Below are 22356 nucleotides of genomic sequence, written 5' to 3' on the forward strand. Positions count from 1 at the left end.
GTTGCTCTTACTAACTTTTTTCTGAAAGAAAGGGGGATCCCCTCGATTTCATTAACGAAACCAAATATCTGTCAATTCCAACCAGAAATGCAGACCAACAGCCGCACACATGTTTTTGTGTTTCCAAAACTTCGCCCATGCCCTCTCTTGTATACAAGGATGGCAAGGCTTTAAGGAGAAAAGGTTCCTATGTGAGCATCACCCACAAGGAACTCAGCTAGACCAGACACAGCCTGAACAAAACATCTAAGCAAGCAAAACTCTCTATAGTCCACTAATTTTGATTCAATCTTCGATCCTCGGAACCCAAGATGCCCAGCTCCTTCGCGCCTGGAAGATGTCACTCGCGACTCGCTCCAGCAGCTTTGCGCCCTGTTGCAGCTCCAGTTTTGCGTCCTCCCTCCCCTGCAAAACACTCCAATCATTAATCCAATGCACCATCTTATACATAACCACACTAGGATCAGCAGGCCAGATATGTCGAAAACAAGCTAAATTTCTAGTCTTCCAGATGCTCCAAATCAAAGCCGCTACCCCTACAAAAATTACTTTCTTTTTCTTCTTTCCAAAATTTCCCAGCCAAACATTCAAGCATGTTTCCACATTGTAAAAATCACATTGAATCCCTATTATGTGGCTTACCATACTCCACATATATCTGGCCAGGGGGCATTGGAAAAAAAGATGGTTAATAGATTCATTTTTACCACAAAAAAGGCATTGTTTCTCACATTTTTCGCCCCTATGAAGTAGAACATCCCTGGTTAAGATACTTTTTTTGGTAACTAGCCAGATGAATGTTTAATTCTAGGGGGTATTTTAACTTTCCATAAGAATCTATTTGGACATTTTTCCCCAACTTGTAACACCGAATAAAAAGATCTAACGCTATATTCTCCCAATCCCTCTGGGATCCAGAAAAGCTTATCATCTTCTTTATTCAGGACGACTTCTCCACACATTTTCAGTAGATCTTGCCATTGACTTGCCTTATCCCCCACCAAATTCCTCCTGAATTTCAGCGAGGTGAGATGAGAAGACAAAGCGTCAGCTACAGCGATATGTTGGTCTAGAGAAACATTATAGAGTTCATGGAAAGTGACTGCTAAGCTCTTGCTTCCAGTCCAATTATCTTCCCACAATCTCGTTTTCTCACCATTCCCTATAATAAATTTGCAACATGCCAAAAACAGATTTGCATTTCATCACACCCTCCGAGAAGTGTGAGTCTCCTGCTTTTTTTTGCACCTGTCCAAAAGTGTTTTTCCCAATATATTTGTCCCATAAGACGTTTTGCCATAAACCTTTTTCATTGAAAAGTTTCCAAAGCCAATTGGATAGTAAGGCAATATTCATTTAATCAAGGTCCAGAATCCCTAGGCCACCCAGTGTTTTGGGTCTACAAACTCTCTCCCAAGCAACTAGGTGGTATTTATGTTTATCTTCCTCTCCACTCCATAAAAAACTTGCCCTTGGTCTATCCATTTTCTTTTTAACCCCCTTAGGAACCTCATAAAAGGAGAGCATGTAAAGGATTAGACTAGTGAGGGAAGAATTTATTAAAGTGGTTCTTCCAGCAATATTTAAAAGCCTACCTAGCCAACTCCCTAGTCTTTTCTCCAATTTGGAAATAGAAGGGTTCCAATCAGTTCCTTTCAATCTTTTCTCGTCCAAAGGAATCCCCAAATATTTAAAGGGAAGCTTTCCTTTTCTACAAGTTAAGATTTCTTCAAATTGTTTAATTCTGTCTTCATCCACCCCAACACAGATCACTTCACTCTTATGAAAATTAATTTTCAAACCAGACATAATCTCAAAAAGGTTCAGAATCCTTTCACATTTTTTGCTTGCACCAAATCATCCTGAAAAATAATGATAGTGTCATCTTCATATTGCAAAATAGACACATCATTTTCTTTGTGATTTTTAGCAAGACCACTAACCAAATTTTTTCCTACAGCTCTGTCAAATGAAATTGCGAGTATATCTACCGCTAGATCAAACAACAAAGGAGATATTGAGTCTCCTTGTCGTAGTCCTTGATGGGTTTTGAAATAGGAGCCAATTTCTCCATTAACCTTACTAGCTACCTTCCCTCCAGTAACTGTCTTCATCACCCAATTAATCATTCTACCTGGGAATTTTTTCATCTCAAGAATATGAAGAAGAAAAGGCCATTTAACTTTGTCAAAGGCTTTTTCAAAATCAATCTTAAAAAGTACCCCCGATTTCTTTTCTTTATGCATAGAATTCAGAGTTTCATGTAGCATCACACACCCTCTAGTATGTATCTCCCCTGGATAAAAGCAGTTTGAGATGCCCTAATTATCCCAGAAATAACAAGCACAATTCTGTTAACTAAGATTTTTGTAAAAAAAATTAAAACCACATTCAGCAAGCAAATTGGTCTATATTACTGAATTCTACCAGCATCACTTCCTTTCGGAATGAGGGAAATAACCCCATAATTTAGTCTCTCCAGATCTTGATTATGAGAATAAAATTCCTCAAGCAATCTGAATAGATCACTTTTCACCAATTCCCAATAATGTTGATAAAATTCAATACTAAAACCATCCGGTCCAGCAGCTTTATTTTTTTCCATTCCAAACACGGCCTTCTTCAACTCCTCCATTGTAAACTTTTTTGTGAGAAAGTTTTGCTCCTTCTCAGTGAGTGTTTCCACCCCACTAGAGTCTATTTTAAGAGCATTATTTTCTGGTTCACAAAACAATTTCTTATATAAATTAGTAGTATAATTTTTCAGATTATCTTGCCCCTCAATCACCCCTTCATCTTGCTGCAATTTAATAATCCTATTTTTCCTCAATCTGCCATTAGCTTTAATGTGATAGTATCTAGTATTTGAATCTCCTTCCAGCAACTCAGTATCATGGGACCTTTGCAACCATTTAATTTCATCCTCTTTAAAAAAAATACAATTCATCACGGTAAGTTTTCTTATATTCTCTGTCATAGCTATTCAACACCTCATCTTCTTCTAACTTATCTAGCCTGTCAATTTCTTCGAGCAATCCTTTTTTCTATGTCCTCATGTTAGCTTCAAAGTAGAGGTTCCACCCCTTCAGCGCTTTCCTCAATTCTTTCATCTTATTGTGAAATTTATCAAGGAAAGAGATACCAGGGTATTCCTTATTCCGCACCTTTTCAACTATTTTATCCAGGTCTACCCTCTGAAACCAGCAATTTTCAAATTTGAAAATGTAAGGTTTCGGTTGCAGTTCCCCAGTTCTAATAATCAACGGTGTATGATCCGATAATCCCCAGTCCAGCGTATCTATGTGTACTGAGGGAAAAATTTTCTACCAGGCAGGTGAGATCAACACTATCTAACAATGCGTAAGTGGGGTCCTCATGATTGTTAGACCAAGTGTATTTCCTTCCCACCAAAGGTAGCTCCAGCATTTCCCCAAAAGTAATGATGGAGTTAAAAAGTAAACTCCATTTGTTATAGCCTCCAGGTTTATTCTTGTCACTACTTTTCCTAGTTAGGTTAAAATCTCCTGCAACCAGCAAGGGATTTTTGGATTTCTTAAAAATATGCACCAGTTCCACTAGGAATTTAGGTTTGCCCGAAGGTTGTGCATCACCATGAACTACTACTAAGTTCCAAGTAAAACCATCACTAACATTACTGACATTAACTCTAACAAAATATTCACCAAACTCAACCTCTCTTTTAGCTAAAGTAGTTTTATTAATACCTACTAAAATTCCACCAGACCTTCCTCTAGAAGGTAAAAAATCCCAACCAAAATCTTCCTGGGTACTCAACGCCGACAACTCCAATGAGGTGAATTCACCTTTGATTGTTTCTTGGACACCCACAAAATCAAGGTTGTTCATAGTAATTTGTTCTTTAATAAAATCCTTCTCATTCTTATCTCTAATTCCCCTACAGTTCCAAATCAAGCCCCTCATTTTTTTGTGTCAGAAGGCAGAGGGTAAGGAAGTTTATGTGGGAAAAAAATTACTTAATTTTTCCTTTTTTCTTCCTCCTCAACACAGTTTTCACCGGGGTAACTGCAATAGCCTCAAAAGAAGTGCTATTTGCTTTCAGACCCTCCCTCACATTTCCCAATACATTTTCCATTCTTATGTCTACCTGTTCATCATCCTCATTTTTACGTAATAACAACAGGTCCAGAAAAATGTTATTAACATCTTCAGGTTCCAACACATGTTCTTCTTCCTGAGCATTTTTAGTTTCCCTGAAGCTTGCTAGATAAATTTCTTTCCTGGCCTGTTCTAAAGTTTGTATCAAGTTCAGGTTATGTTCCACCATATCTATAGTAGCCCCAAATCTATTCCTATCAAATTTGCCACATCAATCAACTCAATATTTTCAAGTTAAGAAGTGCTAGCAGTTTCAGACATACCTTCAGATAGAGCTAGATTTTTGGCTCTGGCCAAAGTCATAGCTCTATCCAGTATAGGAATGTCATCTCTGTCCTTCAAGGCAATCCTCCCACTGTATCTTGGAAGCTCTTGGGTTTCACCTCCTTTGATGTTTTCCATTTCTGCCCCTTCAACAACATCAATCCCAAGTTTTGTGCCAAGACTCACAGACTGAGAAGGTTCTTCCTCATTAGCTTTCTCCTATGAATCATCCTTTTGCATCTCATCATCCTCCCTTTTCTCTCCCTCTCCATTGACTGATATAGAGCCTATCTCCTCATTAGTTTTATTAAGTTTCTGAATATCCAGATTCCTATTGTACAATAGCTTATCAGCAGCCTCTTGCTCTTTAATAACAGCCTCTTTGTCTTCTAGCTAGTGCCATCCTGGTTCTAGTACTTGCACAGATTGCAACATTTGCATCTTTTTTGCTTTCTTTGCCTCTCTGTTTTCATCCTCCTCATGTTGGAAATCCATCCACTGCTCATATCCTTGTGATAGTTCATCTTCTAGTTTGGTCCATCCTTCATCTAAAACCTCTTCCACCTCAAAGAAAATTCTGTAAACCATGAGATTTGGAGTTGTCAGCTTAGTCCATCTGGGGATTTTGGTGTGATCCACCACAGCAATCTTCAGCTTGACCAAACCACTTATGTTTACCAAATCCACGTCAACAATTTGCACATATCCAATCATTGATCCAATCTCACAAAGCCCCTGATAGTTTTTCATTGTTTTTGGTACCCCCTTAGCGCTGACCCATATCAATGCTAGTTTACCAATAGCCATAGCATCATCATTCCAGACTTTCACTTTGATCATTATGTTTCCACCTTTCAGAGGGACCCAGTCATAAATGGCAGCCTCATTGATCCTTGCAACAGATGGAAAATTTAGCAGGAAAACTCCATCAGACACTTTCTTTGCTTTCCAATCCCACCTCCAGGGGTAAGTTTTTGCCAAGCTATTGATAAGATCCTCTGAATCAATTTCCAAATCACAGTCATCTCTGAGCCTGACCAAAGCTACTGCATCATTATTATTATTCCCAGGTAACTCTTTTGCATGATCTGCCACAAAAATGCCTAGTCCTTCTCCTCCAAACCCCACCAAAGATGCCACTGGTTTTTTCTGATGCAGCCATGCACATAATTCAGCTATGTGTGTGATGGAACATTTGACTTTAGCTTCACACCCCTTGGAATTATGACCCTTCTCTCCACATTTGTGACAGATGATCTTGTTAGTTGCATGTTGTTTGTTTTCCATCCCCCCTCCCGCAGCGTCTTGATTACCATTCAGAACTCCCCCTGCATAGATTGCTTTGGATGTCTGAATATCACTGTCACCCCCTCCCCCACTTTTTGTTGCAGCGCTAGACTTCTGCTGGTAATTGCTAGCGGTAGGAGGCAAATTGGTCTGAAATGTTGACTTATACTGAAACTGACGCATGTCACGGCCACCACCCTCACGATTCCAATTGCCAAAGCTCTCTCTAGCAAAGTGGTTCTGAAATTGATTACCTTGAAATTTTTTGAAGGGGGGTCGAGGGCGGACATGGTAGCCCTAATCTTGTCTATCAAATTGTGCATCCCTTCCATAATTCATCACCAGTCTCCAGTTACTTCCTCTCTCAGTACCTCTTCCACCGCCACCTCTTCCTGGATCGAAACGATCAGCCATCTCCGGGAATCGAGGGCTGCTGGTATTCGTGGCGGCGGAGGGGAGCGAACACCACAAGTGGGAAACCCTAGACTGTAGGAATTGGGTCGTCTCAACACCCAAGGCCAGGACTCGGTGTATATAACCCCCTTTTCTTGTAGGCCTAAAGTTTTCTCTACTTTTGTGGCCTACTTTTTCCCCCTCCAGCCCATAATCTCCTTTAATTTGGCCCGTTTCTTTATTAAGCCCAGTCCGTTTCAGAGTTCGAATTGAGATAAAACAATCTCCCAAAAATTCACAGTCATCCCCTGTTTCACCCTCACAACATGCAGGAGGTCGTATTGAGAGAGGGGCATCAATCAGTTTGTGTGCTGATGAATTCCCAAATCTCTTTACACACCTCCAATGCATCCAATTGGGTTCAGCTCCATTTCCTAAATCCACTTTCCTTCCTCTGCTAATTTGATACCATCGATCATCCTTGATCAAACCACATCTTGCAGATGGTCTCCTATTATTCCCAATACAACAAGGGAAGTTCACTTGCCTGTTTACATCTTCAAGCACTCTGTCCCTGTCGCAACTTTTTTTGGCAGCCTGTCCATTGCATTTCACTATCTTCTCCTTTCTCTTGCCAATCTTCTTCACTTGTTTGGCACAAGAAAAAGCATCTGCCAGAGTGGCTAGATAAGGATTTCCATGTTCTATATCTTCAGTTGCAGAGTCAACCTCTTCATCCTCAATTTGTTCAAGTACCCAAAATCTTCCCCTAGTCTTTGTTTCCTTTAAAACAGACTCCTCTCCAGTTTCAGAGTTTTATAAGCAACCCCAGGATCAAACGTGATTCTCTTGTTCATCCGAAGATCTCCATAATCAGAGACTATGTCTGTGTCCATCCCAGATCCCCTCAGCTCTTTGGTTACAGATACGGCAACGGAACCACTATCTTCGTCTCCGGCGGTCAGTCTGAGCTCAATCCCACCATGGAAATCCATCGCGCCTTCCTTCTCGGGTCGTTCGAGCGCCACTCCCCCCTCAGCCAGTGAATGAAGGCCACCGGCGGGGAGTTCACTGAAGAAGGAAATGGCGGCATCCGCCAATGGAGATGGGCTCAAACACGACTGGTCTCCGGCGATGAGAACGAGAGCTGCAGTGGCGCACCGGGTGTCATCACTCCCAGCAAGCATTCCCACCGCAGCGCCCTCCAGGATTCCTCTGATTTCGCCTCCGCCCTCGCCCACAGAACAAACGCAGCCGACGGGGAGTGCGGGAAGGCAGGCATCCTTGCCCTTTCCTCCGCTGTGGCCTCATCGTAGATCACCCTCGCCAGAATCCTCTGCTCCAGATCTGCTCTCCTCTGACAACTCTCTGCACATCTCATCGCCGCGGACTTCACACTCGGATCTATCGCCACCGCCTGATCTGCCGCCTTCCACTCCTGCATGCGCCGGATCCACGCCGCGGTGGCGTCGCGGATCCTGGTCGCCCGCTCCACCCACCCCCGAGCCCCGGTCGCCATGAGTATCCCCTGCGGAACCGGTGAGATCAGTCTCACCATCTCCGGGAAGGATTCGAGGATGTGGAGGGGCAGCCGAGGGGGGAAGGGGGTGCGGCCGCAGTCGCCATTCGCAGACCTCGCCGGTGCGGAGGCATACCGCGTGGTTGGAGCGGCTAGATCCACGGAGGTGTCGACAATGACGAGCGAGAGGCGTGGAGTCGCCGTGGTCGCGAGAGGCCTGCTGCCCATGCTATTGAAATAGTTTCAAATGTCTGCGCTTTCTATTTCTCTTGTGAAAGGAACAATGTGTAAAGACGAGAGGTTTGCGCCCTGCTCTTACTAACTAAACCGGCGATATATCAGTACCAACATTAAGAAGAAGCACTTGCGCGTGTTCCATGAAAACCCCTCGTCCGCACAACCCATCGACCGATCAACCACGAGTCAGTCCACGAGCGCGGAGGGAACGACACGACAACGTAGTAGTACTACCACACACCGACTGCACTGCATCTGCATGTGACCACTGGCGCTGGCGGGGCAGAAATCACATATTTGACCTGAGGGCGAAATCAAATCACAAACTGACCTGCTTTCAAAAAAATTCACTCTGTTGACCCTTTCGTGTGGCGCCCGACAGCGAGGCGCCGCACACTACTATGCAGCGCCCTTCCCTTAGGTGTCGCACATCCAGCCAGCATGGCAGCCCTGGGCCAGTTTGCGGCCCCACAGACAGCAGTGCAGCGCCTAAGGCATGGGCGCCACACTGTGTAAAGTGCAGCTCCTATGGATTGGGCGCTGCACATTGACTTAAGCCGCATCGGGCCAGCCCCTCCCAGGCAGTTCTTCCCCCTCTGAGGAAGTTGCTCTCTGTACAGAGGGCGGCGGCGGCGCCCCCTTCGGATCCCCCCCACACCCCTCTCAGATCTGAAGTTTTGAGGCCCGGATTTGATCTCCAATCCCTCCTACTAGGTAAACTCCTCCGTTCCCTTTCTTTTCCTCCGTTAATTCGTTGCATTTTTATGGATTTGCCCAAGATTAGGTGGAACCTTTGATTTGCTTGGTTTGGATCTTTGTTTGCCCAAGATTAGGTTGAACCTTTGATCCCCCCCCCCACACTATATGATTCTTGTTAGTGAAACGTAGATTGTATATTTTTTAGATATATATGAGATGCCTAGTTTTGTAGATAATTATGAGATGTTGAGTTTTGTAGCTATATGTGAGATGTTGATTTTTTTAGATATATATTAAATGTTGAGTTTATTTGAAATATGAGATGTTGATTTACTTGAACACATATGACATACTAGATATATATGAGAATTTACAATCATTTGAGATGAACTCATATATGTTTATTGTTTGAACTTTGTAAGGATGGTTTGGCTTCTCGACAATGCCATTGACACACAACACCGGGCCTACATGATGCGCGAGAAGGGGCTGGTAATAATGAGTAATCTAAATATTTAGCAAATTTGCCTTTAGTTGAAATTGACATGCCCTAAGATTTGTCATTACTTGTTTTTTGCAGAAGCTTGAACCTCTGAAGATTCGGTATCACGGGGTCTCTGGTCTTGCCATGCCTTACGATGAGCGGTACACACCGTACATCAAGCAGGCAGGACAACTCCCGTGGATTCAGTTGGTCAGCCGATCGACGCCGAATCTGAACGCTCCACTGGTGTCCGCTCTTGCTGATCGGTGGAGGCCGGAGACGCACAGTTTCCATCTTCGGACTGGGGAGATGACCGTGACGCTCGAGGATGTCTCGTTGATCACCGGTCTTGCTATCGACGGGATGCCTCTCTGTATGAGCACCGATTCTGATGGGTGGCGCGAGCAGATGATTGCTCTTCTCGGTATGGCTCCTACCGAGGCTGAGACTGGTGTAGAGGAGGGAGAAGAGCCGAAGAAGAAGGAAAGGAAAGCAGCCGGAGCTGCTTTCACGTGGATTCAAGCAAACTTTGCGCATTGCCCTGCGGATGCCACTGATGATATGGTACAGACACATGCTCGTGTCTATATGTGGTACGTTGTCTCGAGGACTTTGTTTCCTGACTCCACGGACAAGAACGCTCCATGGATGTGGCTGAAGGCGTTGACCGTCTTCGTTAGCAAATGGAGCTAGGGTTCAGCGACTCTTGCGTACTTGTACCGATAGGTAGTTGGTTTGTTTTGTTATCAACTCATTTGTTCATTACCAATGCAACCTTGTTGTCAACTTAACATTGTTTTTCTTTCATATGCAGCTGGACGATGAGTGTTGCAGGATCACAGATAGGGCAGGCATTGATGGTAATATGCTTCTACTTTCTGTATGGAGCTGGGAGCGTCTGCCTGTTGGACGCCCGAAGAGCGTCAGGTTTAATCCTTGGTATGAAGATGAAGATGACGACTTACGGCGCCCCACTTGGGCTTACAAGTGGGATGTGGTTTCCGAGATGACGAACGATGTCAATCTCATGTACCAAAAGTACATTGCCGAGTTGGACACGATTACGCCTGAGCAGGTAACGAGGTCATTACTTCAGTCATTTCTCATGCTTGCCTGAAAAAAGTCACCAATTTTGCATTGTTGCCCTATTTCATAGGTGGAATGGCAGCCATATGGCGCCGATGACATACTTGGGTACACCCCGGAGTTTTCCATCAACCCGATGTGCTTGCGGGATAGGGATCTCTGGCTTATGCGGTGCCCACTGATATGCAACTGGGCTATTGAGTTTCATTTGCCACATCGCGTGTTTCGTCAGTTTGGTCTGTTCCAGCCTCACCCGCCGGAATGGGTGGATACGGACAAAGCACTTCATAGGTAAGAGAGCGTATTGACTAAGCATCGTCAGTCCTTCTTGATTTTGCTAATGTTTGGTATTGTACCATGCAGGTTGGACAGGAGAAGGCAGCGGAAGATAAAGGACTGGGACAAGCATCATGCTTCGTATGTTACCCGCTTCCAGCTTTGCGTGGAGCAAGCTCGTAGCAGTGCACGCGCCCAGCTTCGTGAGCATAACCCACTTGCTTTTGATAACTACATACGATGGCTTCTTGAAAATACTCGAGTTGAGATATGCCCGCCAGCATATAATGAGGATATTCTTGAAGAACCCATGAACTTTGAGGATCTATCAAAGGGGAAGTACAACAGAGATGTTAGGGTAGGGCAAGGAGTCCCTGCTGTTCCGGTGATTAACTATGTGGTAAAGTGTTCCTTCTTTACTTTCCCGTTGGCCGTATTACACATGTCTGAATGGCTAACGTGTTCATTCTTTCTCATCCGCAGCGCACCGAGATCAAGAAAGCAGCTGATGAGAGCCAGTCTATTCTGGAGAACACACCGGTTGGAAAAGGCAATGATGATGGTTCACTACAAGCATTCCTCAAGGTACATTATGCCTTCCCTCGAACTCAACAACGTCACTTGGGTCCATCCAATTCAAATCCTTCCTCACTTGGTCCAAGAGCTCCGCATAGCTAGGACTACTCTCAAACACCATGTCAAGCTCATCCGGGTCCGGCTCAACATTGCCTTTCAAAAAGGCCTCTTTATCCACATGATGAACATAAACACATGTTCTCCCATCCCTACAATAATCAAAAACACACGTATATCAAGTAAGTACATAACAAAAATATTTGCACAAAATACATATGCCATAACATATAAATGAATTAATTCCCATAACCCCCACTTAACAATAACCACAACCCTAACCATAGCATAACCCTAACACCAACATCAAACACACATAACCCTAACCCTAGCATACTATGAAAGCCTAACCACACCAAATTAGCAAAGAAACATAACATGATTCAACACAAATTTGCAAATCCAAGCCAAAACTAGGGTTTCCCCAAAGTAGCAAGATTTGAGCAAATGTGACAATTCCTATGGATGAAAACGAGGGGATCGGAGGAGATTACCTTAAGGGAGGGGTTGGCTTCGAAATCCATGGTCAAATACTCCGGATTTGCAAGATTTGAGAAGGATTTGAGAGGGGGGAGAGGAGAAGAGATGAGGGGCGCAAGTCTAAGGATCTGGGTGGTGTGGGGGTGTGTGGGGTGGGGGTGGGAGGGGAGAGAGGGTGGGGCCAGCCTAAGTGGAACACAGACTGTGCAACGCCTAAGAGACGGGCGCTGCACATTACAAGTGTGCCACAGACTTAGGCGCTGCAGTGTTGTCTGTGGGGCCGCAACTGGACCAGGGCTGCCACGCTGGCAGGAGGTGCGACGCCTAAGGGAAGAACGCTGCATAGTAGTGTGCGGCGCCTAAGAGTAAAAAAATTCGAAAGCAGGTCAGTTTTTTATTTGATTTCGTCCTCAGGTCAAATATGTGATTTCTGCCAGTCGGCCACCGCGTCGGCGACAGACAGACGGATTGCCAGAGAGACTTGACGGATGATTTTAGTTGCGGGAGGGGCAGGGAGCCGCGTGCGTTCCCACGCGTGCCTACTAGCGTCGCTGCATTTCTCGTTGGCCCCTCTGCTCCGTCCGTGGTCTCAAAAGTCAAGCTTGCCGCCCTGGATTTTTGTCCCTGGGTGTCTTCAGCCCTCCCTCCTCCCCCTCCCTGCGGCGTGTGCGAGACGCTGCGACGGTGTGTTCTCCAAGGCACACGGCACAGCATCTGCATGTGCGGTGCATGGCGCTGTGGCAATGAACCAGCACGTCGCCGCTGCTTTTGTATTGTTGGCCTCACGCGCGCGTGTCCGCGGCGGGAAACTTCCGCGAAGGGGCGGTGGGGACGATGGCGAGGTAAAGCCTGCCTGGCTGATTTCACGGCCCCGGTTACCAGAGCTTGGATCGCAACAAAAGCCGCGTCAGTTTCAACCATGGAGCGGTAAAAATTACTGCTACTCAGGAATCCTGCTGCTGCGATGCGAGCGTGAGATAGGTAGACAATTGTCGAACGAAGGCGAGCAGTGAATCATGACACGGCACATGCGTGCGTCCATCTGCCGAAGCGTCGTGGCACCCGAGAAACGGCATCCTTCCCTCCCTGGTTTTCTAGAAAGATTCCAACCTAGGCACCTCCGTCCTCCCACAAAAACCTGTGACACACGTCTGAATGCGACTCTGGCCTCTCCTCTCATGGTCAAAATGTCCAACCAGGCTGATGACCCACATTCGGCAGCGCGCAATCGAGTACGCAGAGCAATTTCGTCCAGGATTCGAGTGCACTTCACACTAGCTCCATTGCAAACAGTGAGTGTATAGATTTGCAATCTCCCAGCAAGAAAGTACGTATATTTGCAATCTACTACCAATAATACTAGTACTAGGCTCTTTGTACGTACGGTACGAGCTCTGGCGCCAACTCGATGCAGAAAAAGAAAAAAGAAAAGGAGCTGTGGCGGCAGCAATATTAGGCGGCGAAGGGACCGAGGAGCGGGCCTTTAGCCCAACTCCACCGCGCGACCCTATCCTGTCCGTCCCCGTTCGTTTGGGGTAAAAGGGACAAACCGGACGGGCCAGCGCGCGGGAGCAAACAGACTTTTGTTCGTTTTGTGTCCGCTTTCGACCCATCCCCGGCCCAAGTTTGTGCCGGTTTTGGGGTGAAACGGACAGGCGCGGACGGGCGAGACGCGCGCGCTTGTCCTCCCCTGGCCCGCCTGTCGGTGGGAGAAACCAAAACCCCCCACGCCCCATTTGGCGCCATTTCCCCCAAACCCTCCCACGTCCCTCCCGCCGCCCCCTCTCTCCCCCGTTCATGGCCGACGCCCAGCCGAATTCCGGCGGCCTGGCCGTCGACCCGCCCGAAAAGGTGAAGAAGAAGGCGGCCAAGGCGGCAAGGAAGCCGCAGTCGGAGTGCACGCCGGAGGAGATCGCCAGATTGGACGCGGAAGCGGCGAAGAAGAGGAGCCGGAGAGCGGTCGTCAAGGTCAATGCCGTCGCGGCCAAGTTCGCCGCCGAGCGCGATGCGAAGGAGGCCGCTCGGTGCAAGGCCGCGGCCGACGAGAAGGAGGACGTCGTCAACAAAGCGCACGCCCTCCTCATGCTGAGCATGGGCCGTCCGGCCGGTTTCACTACAGCGGCCGTCGGCCCGGCGAGCACAGGCTCGTCGATCGCCCGGCCTGCGCACTGCCAGTCACCGACGTCCCGGACCACGCCCATGTCGCCCGGCTTTCCTCCGCCAAGGCACGACGGCCAGTCCCGTTTCTCGGGGTCGCCGGACGTTGGCTTGTTCGCACCGTCGACACCGCGCCCCGCGGCCGTCATCGACCTTAATGTCACGCCTGGGTCCAGCAGCGGCGGCCGGCCGTCCGTCGAGATGTAGAGCAAGCAAGTACGGGCACCGTTCACGGGCACCATGCCGCCCCCCGCGTGTTGTTTGACGGAATGCCAACAGCAACGGCACCGGTCGACGACCCCTTCTACAACCAGTACATGGAGAACGTGATCATCGAGGCTGGGCACGGACGTGCCTACGATCCCGAGGAGACCCAAAGTCAGGATGGCCACGCCCAGTACGTCCCCGATGAAGAGGCCGACGACCATGCAGACTACGACCATGGTGACTCGTGGCATTAAGACGATGACATCTATATTGAAGGTGATGGTGATGATGAAGAAGAAGAAGGCAATGACATTGATATTAGTGGCGCGCCATTGTTCATCGACGGCTGACCCAAAGGGCGGAAGCACGAAAGAAGAGGAAGAGCATTCGCACGGGTTCATACACACAAGATGAGGACAAGTTGATTTGCCAAGCTTGGATGGAGATTAGCCAAGATCCGAGGACCGGCGCGCAACAAAAGGGCATTGTTGTTTGGTCGAGAGTCCACAAAACATTCCATGAAAGGAAGATGTTCGAGCCCTACCAAATTTCAAGCAACCGTGGCATCGGCTCGATTCAAAAGAGATGGTTGTTCATCCAACAAGAGTGCAACAAGTATCAAGCCGCATTTGAGAGCGTTGAAGCACGGCCCATGAGTGGTCTTGGCGTTGGGGACACGGTATGCTCTCCTCTTCCTAGCCCTTTCCTTGCTACGGCCATGAGACTTCAGCCTTGTATATGTTTGCATGTTCACTTCTTGTTGATCATGTGTTGTAGGCATTTCAATCTTTGGAGGCATTCAAGGCCCGCACAATGACAAGCCATTCACTCTTACGCATTGTTGAACGCTCATCAACAATTGCCCTAAGTTCAAGGACCAATACCGTGAACTACAAAGGAAGAGAGGACTGAAGACGGCCAAGTTCGCCGGAGGTGGAGATGGCGAGGCGTTGAAGAGGCCGAGGGGCAAGACCAACTCCAAGGTTGATGACATACGTGATGCCTCATCCATGGCATTGCATGACACTTTGCATGGCATGATGTCTCAAAAGGATGTGAGGGACAAGAAGAAGCGGCAAAGCAAGGACGAGCAAATGAAGCAATACCTAGACCTTTAAAGAAAGAAGCTTGAGATGGAGGAGGCGGCCAAGAAGAGGAAGATCGACATGGAGGAGGCGGCCCGACAAAGGCAGCTCGACATGGAAGAGGCCGCCCGGCAAAGGCAGCTCGACATCGAGGCCGACAACGTCAAGGCCAGGCAGAGGCAGCTCGACATCGAGGCTACCAATGCCGCCACCAAAGCGAAGAAGGTGGCCCTTGCGATCATGAGCGTGGACTTGTCGAAGATGAGTGACAAGACGAGGGCCTGGTTCGAAGCCAGGCAGAAGGAGATGCTCGACGCCGAAGGCCTGAACTAGGTCGTCCCATCGGCGTGGCCGTTCTTTTTGAGGCTGGCATGGGTGCCGCCCGCCCGCTGGGCCGCTGGCAGTGTGCCGGCGAGAAAACATTCATTTTGGAGGCCGGCTGTGTTGCCGGCCGCTGGCTGTGTTGCCGACGAGGACAACTATTCATTTTGGAGACTGGCTGTGTTGCCGGCCGCTGGCCGATGCCGGCGATGGACGTGTAGGCCGCTGGCTTTGTTGCCGGCGTGATGAACTGGGGCCGTGAACTAGGGCTTGGCATTTGAAACGTTGCTCTTTTTTTAAATAGACGCGGACAGGATGGGGCAAACGGATGCGGCCGCGCGCTGGGCGCACGGCCACCGCATCCCAGGATACGCCCGGACACGACCTCAAATCCCTACCAAACGGATAGAATCCAGACAAAACGGACGTCCGTTTGAAGTCGCGCGGTAGAGATGCCTTATATCGGCAGCTTGTCCCATGTCGCCGCATGCAGATTGTTATTGTTGCTGTCGAAACAGGTAAGCAGCAGCAGCAGCAGCCCCCCTGCCCTCATCTCCTCAAGAGCCGTGTACGCCGCGTCTCCCTCTCTATCTATCCGTACGTGGCGCCCAGTGGAGTCGGCCAGTCGCTGACTCGGCCTGCCGCTGCTCGGTGGATCATCGTTTCCTGCATGCCAATACATATCTTTTGTAAAGAAAATAATTGTATACTCTACCGGCAGTACTTATTGTGATGCTCCGTTTGCTTGTACCGACGACTGTACCACTGATTTGGACGCACGACAGCTGCGTGAAAGAGTTGTGCGTACCGACTGCAGAGTCACAAATGCTCCTTCAACTAGCTGATTTCTTATATCGGGGAAAAATAAATGTAACCAGAAATTCCTCGGCCTGTAGAATACTCCAGCCTCTACAATGGCGGACACAGTGAAAACTACTGTGAAGAAGGCTGTCCGTAGGTGACCGGTCGCATGCCATAGCCTACCATTCCTCAAGATTCCATCGGCGACCAGCCGTTGGCTTCCCTTCCTTCGGCCGGTCAAAGCCAACGAAACGCTTTGCTGGGTCCCGTAGCATCTCGTATGGTGTCTGCGAGCTGCACGTCGTCTCGCGCGCAGCACCGATCACTTGAGTAGATGAGCGCGGCCGCCAAAATCTGCCTCACCCTGAGCTGGAGGCCGGCGGCTAGGTCACAACAGCAAGCTGGCAAAACCATAAGCCACTATACTAGTAGTACGAAATTGACGGCAATGTGTTGCACATGTCAAGGATCACGGCTTGCATTGCATGCGCATGAATAAACAATCAACAAGTAGGCGTGCAACTGGTTGCTCTGCGTGCGCTACTACGAGTAGCTAGCAACCACCCACCAGGCCAGGCCAGGCCACCACCTGTACGATACGTGTTGTGTTGCTATCCACCCGGCGTGATGAACAGAATGCATTTGTTACAGGGACAGTGCATTTCTTTTTGTTTTCCTCGGATCTACTAGTAGCATTTCATCTTTTCTACTTACTGGCGATGGCGAGCATATATCCATCAAGATAAGTTTATCATATCATCTACAGCAGCAGATGTCTGTAGCGTGTGCATGCAATGCATGCGGCCATGGGCGCGCTCCATCCCTACCTGCAATAACATTGGCCCCGCACTGCACCGCTTCTCTTTCTCTTTCCAAACTTGGCTCATGCATGCACCTGGTGTGCTTAGCTACACAACAATCACATCACGTCTCAGGGTGTGCATATAAATACAAAAGGTGTATAAAAAGGCGCAAGAAATAAAGCTAGGTCAAAATGGACGCCAAATATCTAGATACTTCCAGTTTTTGACAAGGAAACTGATGAGCTAGGCTACATTCAAAATGTTATTATATGTTTCATCTTCTTCGTCGGTTGAACGATCTAGGCTAGCCTTCTAGGGCTTCCTCAATTAGTATACATTTTTGGGAGGATAAGATTTACATCAGGGCATGCAACAACATGACAAATAAACAAACAAAGTTGATGATAGTACCAACAAGGGACTAATTAAGCTAAGCTCTACCACCTGAATTACGCGAGCAAAAACCGCCGCCTAGCTGGAGAGAAGAGATCGATCGAGCTAATAGTTCCAACTCTACGCTAGCGCCAGCTCTATGCATTGCTTCTTGAACGCCGCTGTCGGAGGCGGCGACTTCACCAAGTCTCTGGCCCTCTTGCACCCCGGCATCCCCTGCTCCGGCGACGCCGGCGCCGTGAGAAGGTCGACGCCGAAGAGTCTCACGGCCTTCTTCACGGGCACCGCCGGCTGGTCCACGGGGTCTGCGGGGGCAGGGCTGTTGGTGCTCGGCCGCTGCTTGCAGTCTATGAAGAGCTTGCTGTCCTCGCCGGCGGCTGCGCGGTAGAACCCGACGACGTCTCCGGCGCCGAGGCCCTTCTCCTTCACGAAGCGGCTCCAGCCCTTGGTGAGCACGTAGCTCTGGCTGCTGTTCCAGTACGAGTAGCGGAACCGCCACACCTTGCCGGCGGCGTCCTCGAAGTTCAGGAGCAGGCCCTTGCTCTCGCCGCCCGCGGCCGGGAGCTGCAGCGGGAAGTGCTTCTCGGCGTGCTGCTTCGGAATCACCAGCCGGTTCAGCTTGCCCACGTCGCTGGGCGTGACCGTCTTGTCGAACAGGTGCTCGCGCGCGGCGGCCGGCGAGGGGGTCGAGGCGGCGCCGCGTGAGGTGGTGGGCGCGGAGAGCGCGGCCGAGGCGGCGAGGGCGCGCTTGCTCTGGGCGAGCTCGTCGAAGTAGGTGTGCTTGCGCAGCATGTCGACGACCTCGGCCTTGGAGCGCGCGGCGAGGAAGCGGAGCTCGGCGGCGGCGTCGGGGTCGGCGTCCGCGAGCGGGCGGAAGTTGGTGACGGCGTCGCGTCCGCGGAAGCGCTGCGCGGCGACGTCGTAGGCGCGCGCGGCGTCGGCCTCCCCGGCGAACGTGCCGAGCCACACGCGCTGGTGCCGCTCGTAGATCTGCGCGCCCCACCGCCCGTTGGGCTGCGGCACCACGCCCTTGAACCTGGACGACGGCAGCTTCCCCGCCGCCGCGCCGACGGCACCCGCACGGCCGCCAGAGTCGGCCTCGGAGCCCGGCTCGGCCGCGTCGAGCACCGCGCTGGCGCCGCTGCCCATGCGCTCGAGCGGCCCCGCGGCCGCAGCCGCCGCGGCGGCCAGCGCCTTGAGCTTGTCCGTGGAGGCGCCGCCGCCGCTGCTGGTGTCGTCGGCGAGGCAGCTGGTGCTGTCCATTTCAGTAACGGCGCGACACTGGTAGCGCTGCTCCGCTGTGGAGTATGGCTGTCTCTTCTGTTGGTAACTGATGCTATGATGGGTAGTATCAATCGTAGGACGCTGAGGGGAGCGCGCGCGGGGGGATATATAGGAAGGAAGGATCCCAGCGGCAGGGTGGGTGTCGTGTATGGCATGGGTCGTACGGTGCCACTGCCATGCCCATACCATGCTCCGCGTGGCTCTTCCCATGGTTTGCTACCTGTATTTTGTTCTGCTGTTTTTAATTTCAATTTTTCCCCTCGCTTTTCGGTGAATGCAAACCATATAAAAATGCTGCTGCTGCTGTGTTGGACTTTGCCTTGACGTCACCCCCGTGGGCTGAGACATAGATACGTGGTCAGAGCGTGGCTCGCCGATGGGCTGGGTCAGTCAGCTCGTGGGTTGGCTCCCCGCAAAAAAAAAAAAGCTCGTGGGTTGGTTAAGGGCTATCTATAGCTAGATGATCAAGGTAGATGGATAGATAGATCGTAGCATGGTCTACGGACGGAAAAGATGGTTCTTGTTGCGGATGATGTGCGCCGGCTAGCTGGCCGCCCCATGGGCGCAGCTGTTTGCCATGTCACGCCTGATACCTTCTCCTTTCTACATGGCTTTGCTTTGGAGTGTCCCTTTTTCCAGATGAGGTTTGTGGCGGAATTATTGTTGCTCACGCAAGTGGATTGGGCTTTACCCGCAAAAAAAAGTGGATTGGGCTTATGTTATGCGTGTTTTCAGATAGATAGATATGGATGCTGTGTGCTGGCTTGTCGCAGTGTGACATGGACTAGCGAGGAGAGGACCCTATTTCTGGAAGTTTTTGGAGGGCGGCCGGTCATCTACAACCTCACCATCCACAGGAAAATTCTTAGCCCGGGAAGGGAACGGTACAAACAAGAAACTACTCATGCAATTGTCCGTCCATACGTGACAAGGACATGATCCGGATCGACCGGACAGAAAAGTCCAGCACTTGTGGATAGCACATTTGGAACACTCTGTTGGCTTAATCATACAGAAACAACTAGCCAAGTTATTAAGCCGCTGTCTCCGAGATAATGTTTTGTGCTACAACGGTGGTGATAAGTCGGCGCACGGCACGCAAAGCTGCTTAACCGGCCGGCAAGTGGGTTGTAGAGTTTTCCTGGGTGCGCTGTGCTCGATAAATCTGGTCAGATCTGTTCGATATGGCCGAGCCGGTCGTGCAAGTGGGCGGGCTACGAAACAGTAGAGCAATTGCAAATTTGCAACGGCGACGCTCGCTCGCAGTCACGGCTCGGGGAATTCCACGTGCATTGCTTGTACAGCTATGGCATGTACTGTAGCTAAGCGGTGTGGGGGAGGTTGAGTACGTATACCAGTAGTGTATAGACGAGAAGAAATGGAAACCGCGACGTGTATATTTGGTGTTTTTCTCAGCCGGAGACTTTCATCTCTGCGTGTTTTTCACGGTAAACAGCTGAAACTTGAAATGCATGGCGTGCCTGCTGCCAAGTTTACGGACAGCTAGTCACACTAGAAAATGGGAAGACTCTGGGTAGAAGAAGGCTCTTCTCATTGGCTGTGTGGTTGAGTTGCTCAGGTTCATCGGGTCATTGTCTTGGAGAAAAATATCTCATGGAATGGAACGGATAAAATTACATGCAGAATAGTAGTAGCGTTGACCTGTTGGGTAAGGGTTGACTGACTTTGTTTTCCTTGTGTAGGATGTGATGCTCCCCCACCCACGGATTGCTTGGCTATGTGTTATTTTCTACTCTCTCCGTCCCAAAATATAAGAACGTTTTTGACACTAGCATAGTGTCAAAAACGTTCTTATATTTTGAGACGGAGGGAGTACGTGCTTCTTGACTGACTTTGTGTTTCCTAAGCTCTTGAATAAACTGATAATTATTTTTCAAAAAGAGGACAGCCTTCGGTCTCCACGTCGATTGATGCGTACAGGGTTACGAATTTCGTCAATTTCGTTTGGGGTCCAAAATAAAGGAATCGCGGTCTATCGGCTAAAGAAACCGGCCATTCAAACGAATATTATGAGTATAAATTTGGAACTCCGTTTTATAAAACAATTCGCTCCATCGCAATGGAAAGAAACATTCAACTTGTTGCAGGACGTTGTGTGTTCAACTCCCACTCAAAGAAATATCCCTCCCCCTCTCCTTTGTTCGAAATTTAAATCTAATTTCACACTATGATTTAGAAATCCAGACGAAATTCTGAAATATTGTTTGGACCTTTTTTTTCAAATTAAACCGTAGAACAATTGTTCCACGGTATGTATTTTCATTAATAAGTACTAAATGAGTATGGTACAAATAGGGGGAGCAAAAGAGAAGAAACGTACGAAAAACTACTCAAAAAAAGATTCATCCTATGGCAGCTCTAGGGAACATGCAAAACATGTTAAAAGTTTACAACAAACCACTCATGGAAACAAACCACATGTTTGCTCTGAATTCTATGAGCAAGAAGCTCCAAATCTACTTTAGGGCATGTCTCCCGGCTTGAATGGAATGATTAGTGTGCATGAAGATCTTTCATTTTTCTAGATTCACATATTCCAGCAGGCCAAAATAATAATCTCCATACTAAAAGCAAAAGGCATGGCTTCCATACCAAACAAAGTGTCATTATAAACCGAAGTGCGCCTCTTCCTACCAGGAGGGAATCCCAATAGTTCAAGGCAAAATCACAGTCCCATAAAAGATGCATTAAGGTTTCTTTAGTGTTCTAATTGCATAAAGGACAGTTGTATGTGTCCATGTGGAATCCTTTTGTTTTTAACAGAGACCTTCTGTCTACTATGAAGAGCCAACCAATAGAAGATTTTATGTTTGAGTGTGCTCACAATTTTACAAATCTTCTCAAAGAGCCGAGGATAACACAACCCCGATTAACATCCTATAGATTCTCATGGAGTATTTTGCAAAAGAACCAACACTACTCGATATATCTTTATTCAATTGATTGCGTGTTAGCAGTTGAGAGAGTTTTTTAGGAGATAAAAGGATTGAGTAGAAAGTGGGAGATGGAAATGACCAGTCCCGGTTTGGATGGACAAGAAATTGGCCACTGAATTTTTTGCTATTCTTGGCAACTGAGAAAAGTTCAGAGAATTTGTGAAGCAGAGGTTCATCAGTCTAGCTATCATGCCAAAAAAGAATGGAGGTACCAGTACCCATGGTGTAAGAAGCCAAAGCCTTGAATTGTGGCAGAAGTTTTAGGTGAGATTTCCACAAGTAGGAACCCTCCATTTTTTCAAGAGGTGGGGCCATGGAGTAGTACTTTTTCAAGTGATGTTAATCCATGAAAAGATTATCTTTGTTAAGAAATTTGAACAAGTTCTTTGTAAGAAGTGTCTTATTATGCACAAGGATAGTGAGATTGCCTAATCTTCCTTGCGGCTTTGGCTTGCAAACGTCGTCCCAAGAAATGAGGGCATGCCCTTGGTTTCCATGCCAAATTTCCCCCAAAGGCGGTGCCTAAGATACTTGTTTAACTGATTGACCACTCAAACAAGGGAGAACATGAAGAAAATGAGCATAGCAGAGAAAACTGATTTGATCATTAATACGCTCCCATTATAAGAGAGCAAAGCGGAATAGATGATAGCATTATCTCATTTCTTTGCATAATGGGATTAAAGTCTTTAATTCTTGGCTTATTTATCCCCAAAGAGAGCCTCAGATAGGTGAATAGGAAAGATCCTTGAAGGCGGCCCAGGATAGAAAGATATTTTAGCATGTGATTGTCCATGACATTTATGGGGACCATGACAGACTTGTGGCAATTTACTTTGAGACCACATACGAG

General features: G+C 48.3%; 2 protein-coding genes and 1 long non-coding RNA gene across 3 annotated transcripts; 1 reads left to right on the top strand and 2 right to left on the bottom strand.

The window, feature by feature from the left end:
* Window positions 1–46: 46 nt before the first annotated feature.
* On the bottom strand, window positions 47–6199 carry LOC120976756 (uncharacterized). Its single transcript, XR_012205104.1, has 2 exons — window positions 4401–6199; window positions 47–405 (listed from the first exon to the last, which is right to left on the bottom strand). It is a non-coding gene; the product is annotated as an uncharacterized lncRNA (long non-coding RNA).
* Window positions 6200–8959: 2760 nt separating this feature from the next.
* On the top strand, window positions 8960–11253 carry LOC123497721 (serine/threonine-protein phosphatase 7 long form homolog). The gene is made up of 5 exons (XM_073511871.1): window positions 8960–9028; window positions 9117–9584; window positions 9835–10095; window positions 10177–10397; window positions 10470–11253. The coding sequence occupies exons 1-5, from the start codon at window positions 8960–8962 to the stop codon at window positions 11251–11253; spliced, it is 1803 nt and encodes a 600-aa protein (XP_073367972.1).
* Window positions 11254–17113: 5860 nt separating this feature from the next.
* Window positions 17114–18770, bottom strand: LOC109771639 (AP2/ERF and B3 domain-containing protein Os01g0693400). Its single transcript, XM_020330340.4, has one exon. It carries the CDS (start codon window positions 18754–18756, stop codon window positions 17383–17385), a length of 1374 nt encoding a protein of 457 aa, XP_020185929.3. The 5' UTR covers window positions 18757–18770; the 3' UTR covers window positions 17114–17382.
* Between the last annotated feature and the right edge of the window lie 3586 nt (window positions 18771–22356).

The sequence above is a fragment of the Aegilops tauschii genome, chromosome 3 (genome assembly GCF_002575655.3).
Source record: "Aegilops tauschii subsp. strangulata cultivar AL8/78 chromosome 3, Aet v6.0, whole genome shotgun sequence".
In the NCBI taxonomy this organism is placed as follows: Eukaryota; Viridiplantae; Streptophyta; class Magnoliopsida; order Poales; family Poaceae; genus Aegilops; species Aegilops tauschii.

Excerpts from the sequence above, each read along its gene's own strand:
- LOC123497721 (XM_073511871.1), top strand. The coding sequence starts at position 8,960 with ATGGTTTGGCTTCTCGACAATGCCATTGACACACAACACCGGGCCTAC. Across the intron at positions 9,029-9,116 it reads TGATGCGCGAGAAGGGGCTG|AAGCTTGAACCTCTGAAGAT; the intron begins GTAATAATGAGT and ends TGTTTTTTGCAG. Across the intron at positions 10,398-10,469 it reads ACGGACAAAGCACTTCATAG|GTTGGACAGGAGAAGGCAGC; the intron begins GTAAGAGAGCGT and ends TGTACCATGCAG.
- LOC109771639 (XM_020330340.4), bottom strand. The coding sequence starts at position 18,756 with ATGGGAAGAGCCACGCGGAGCATGGTATGGGCATGGCAGTGGCACCGT.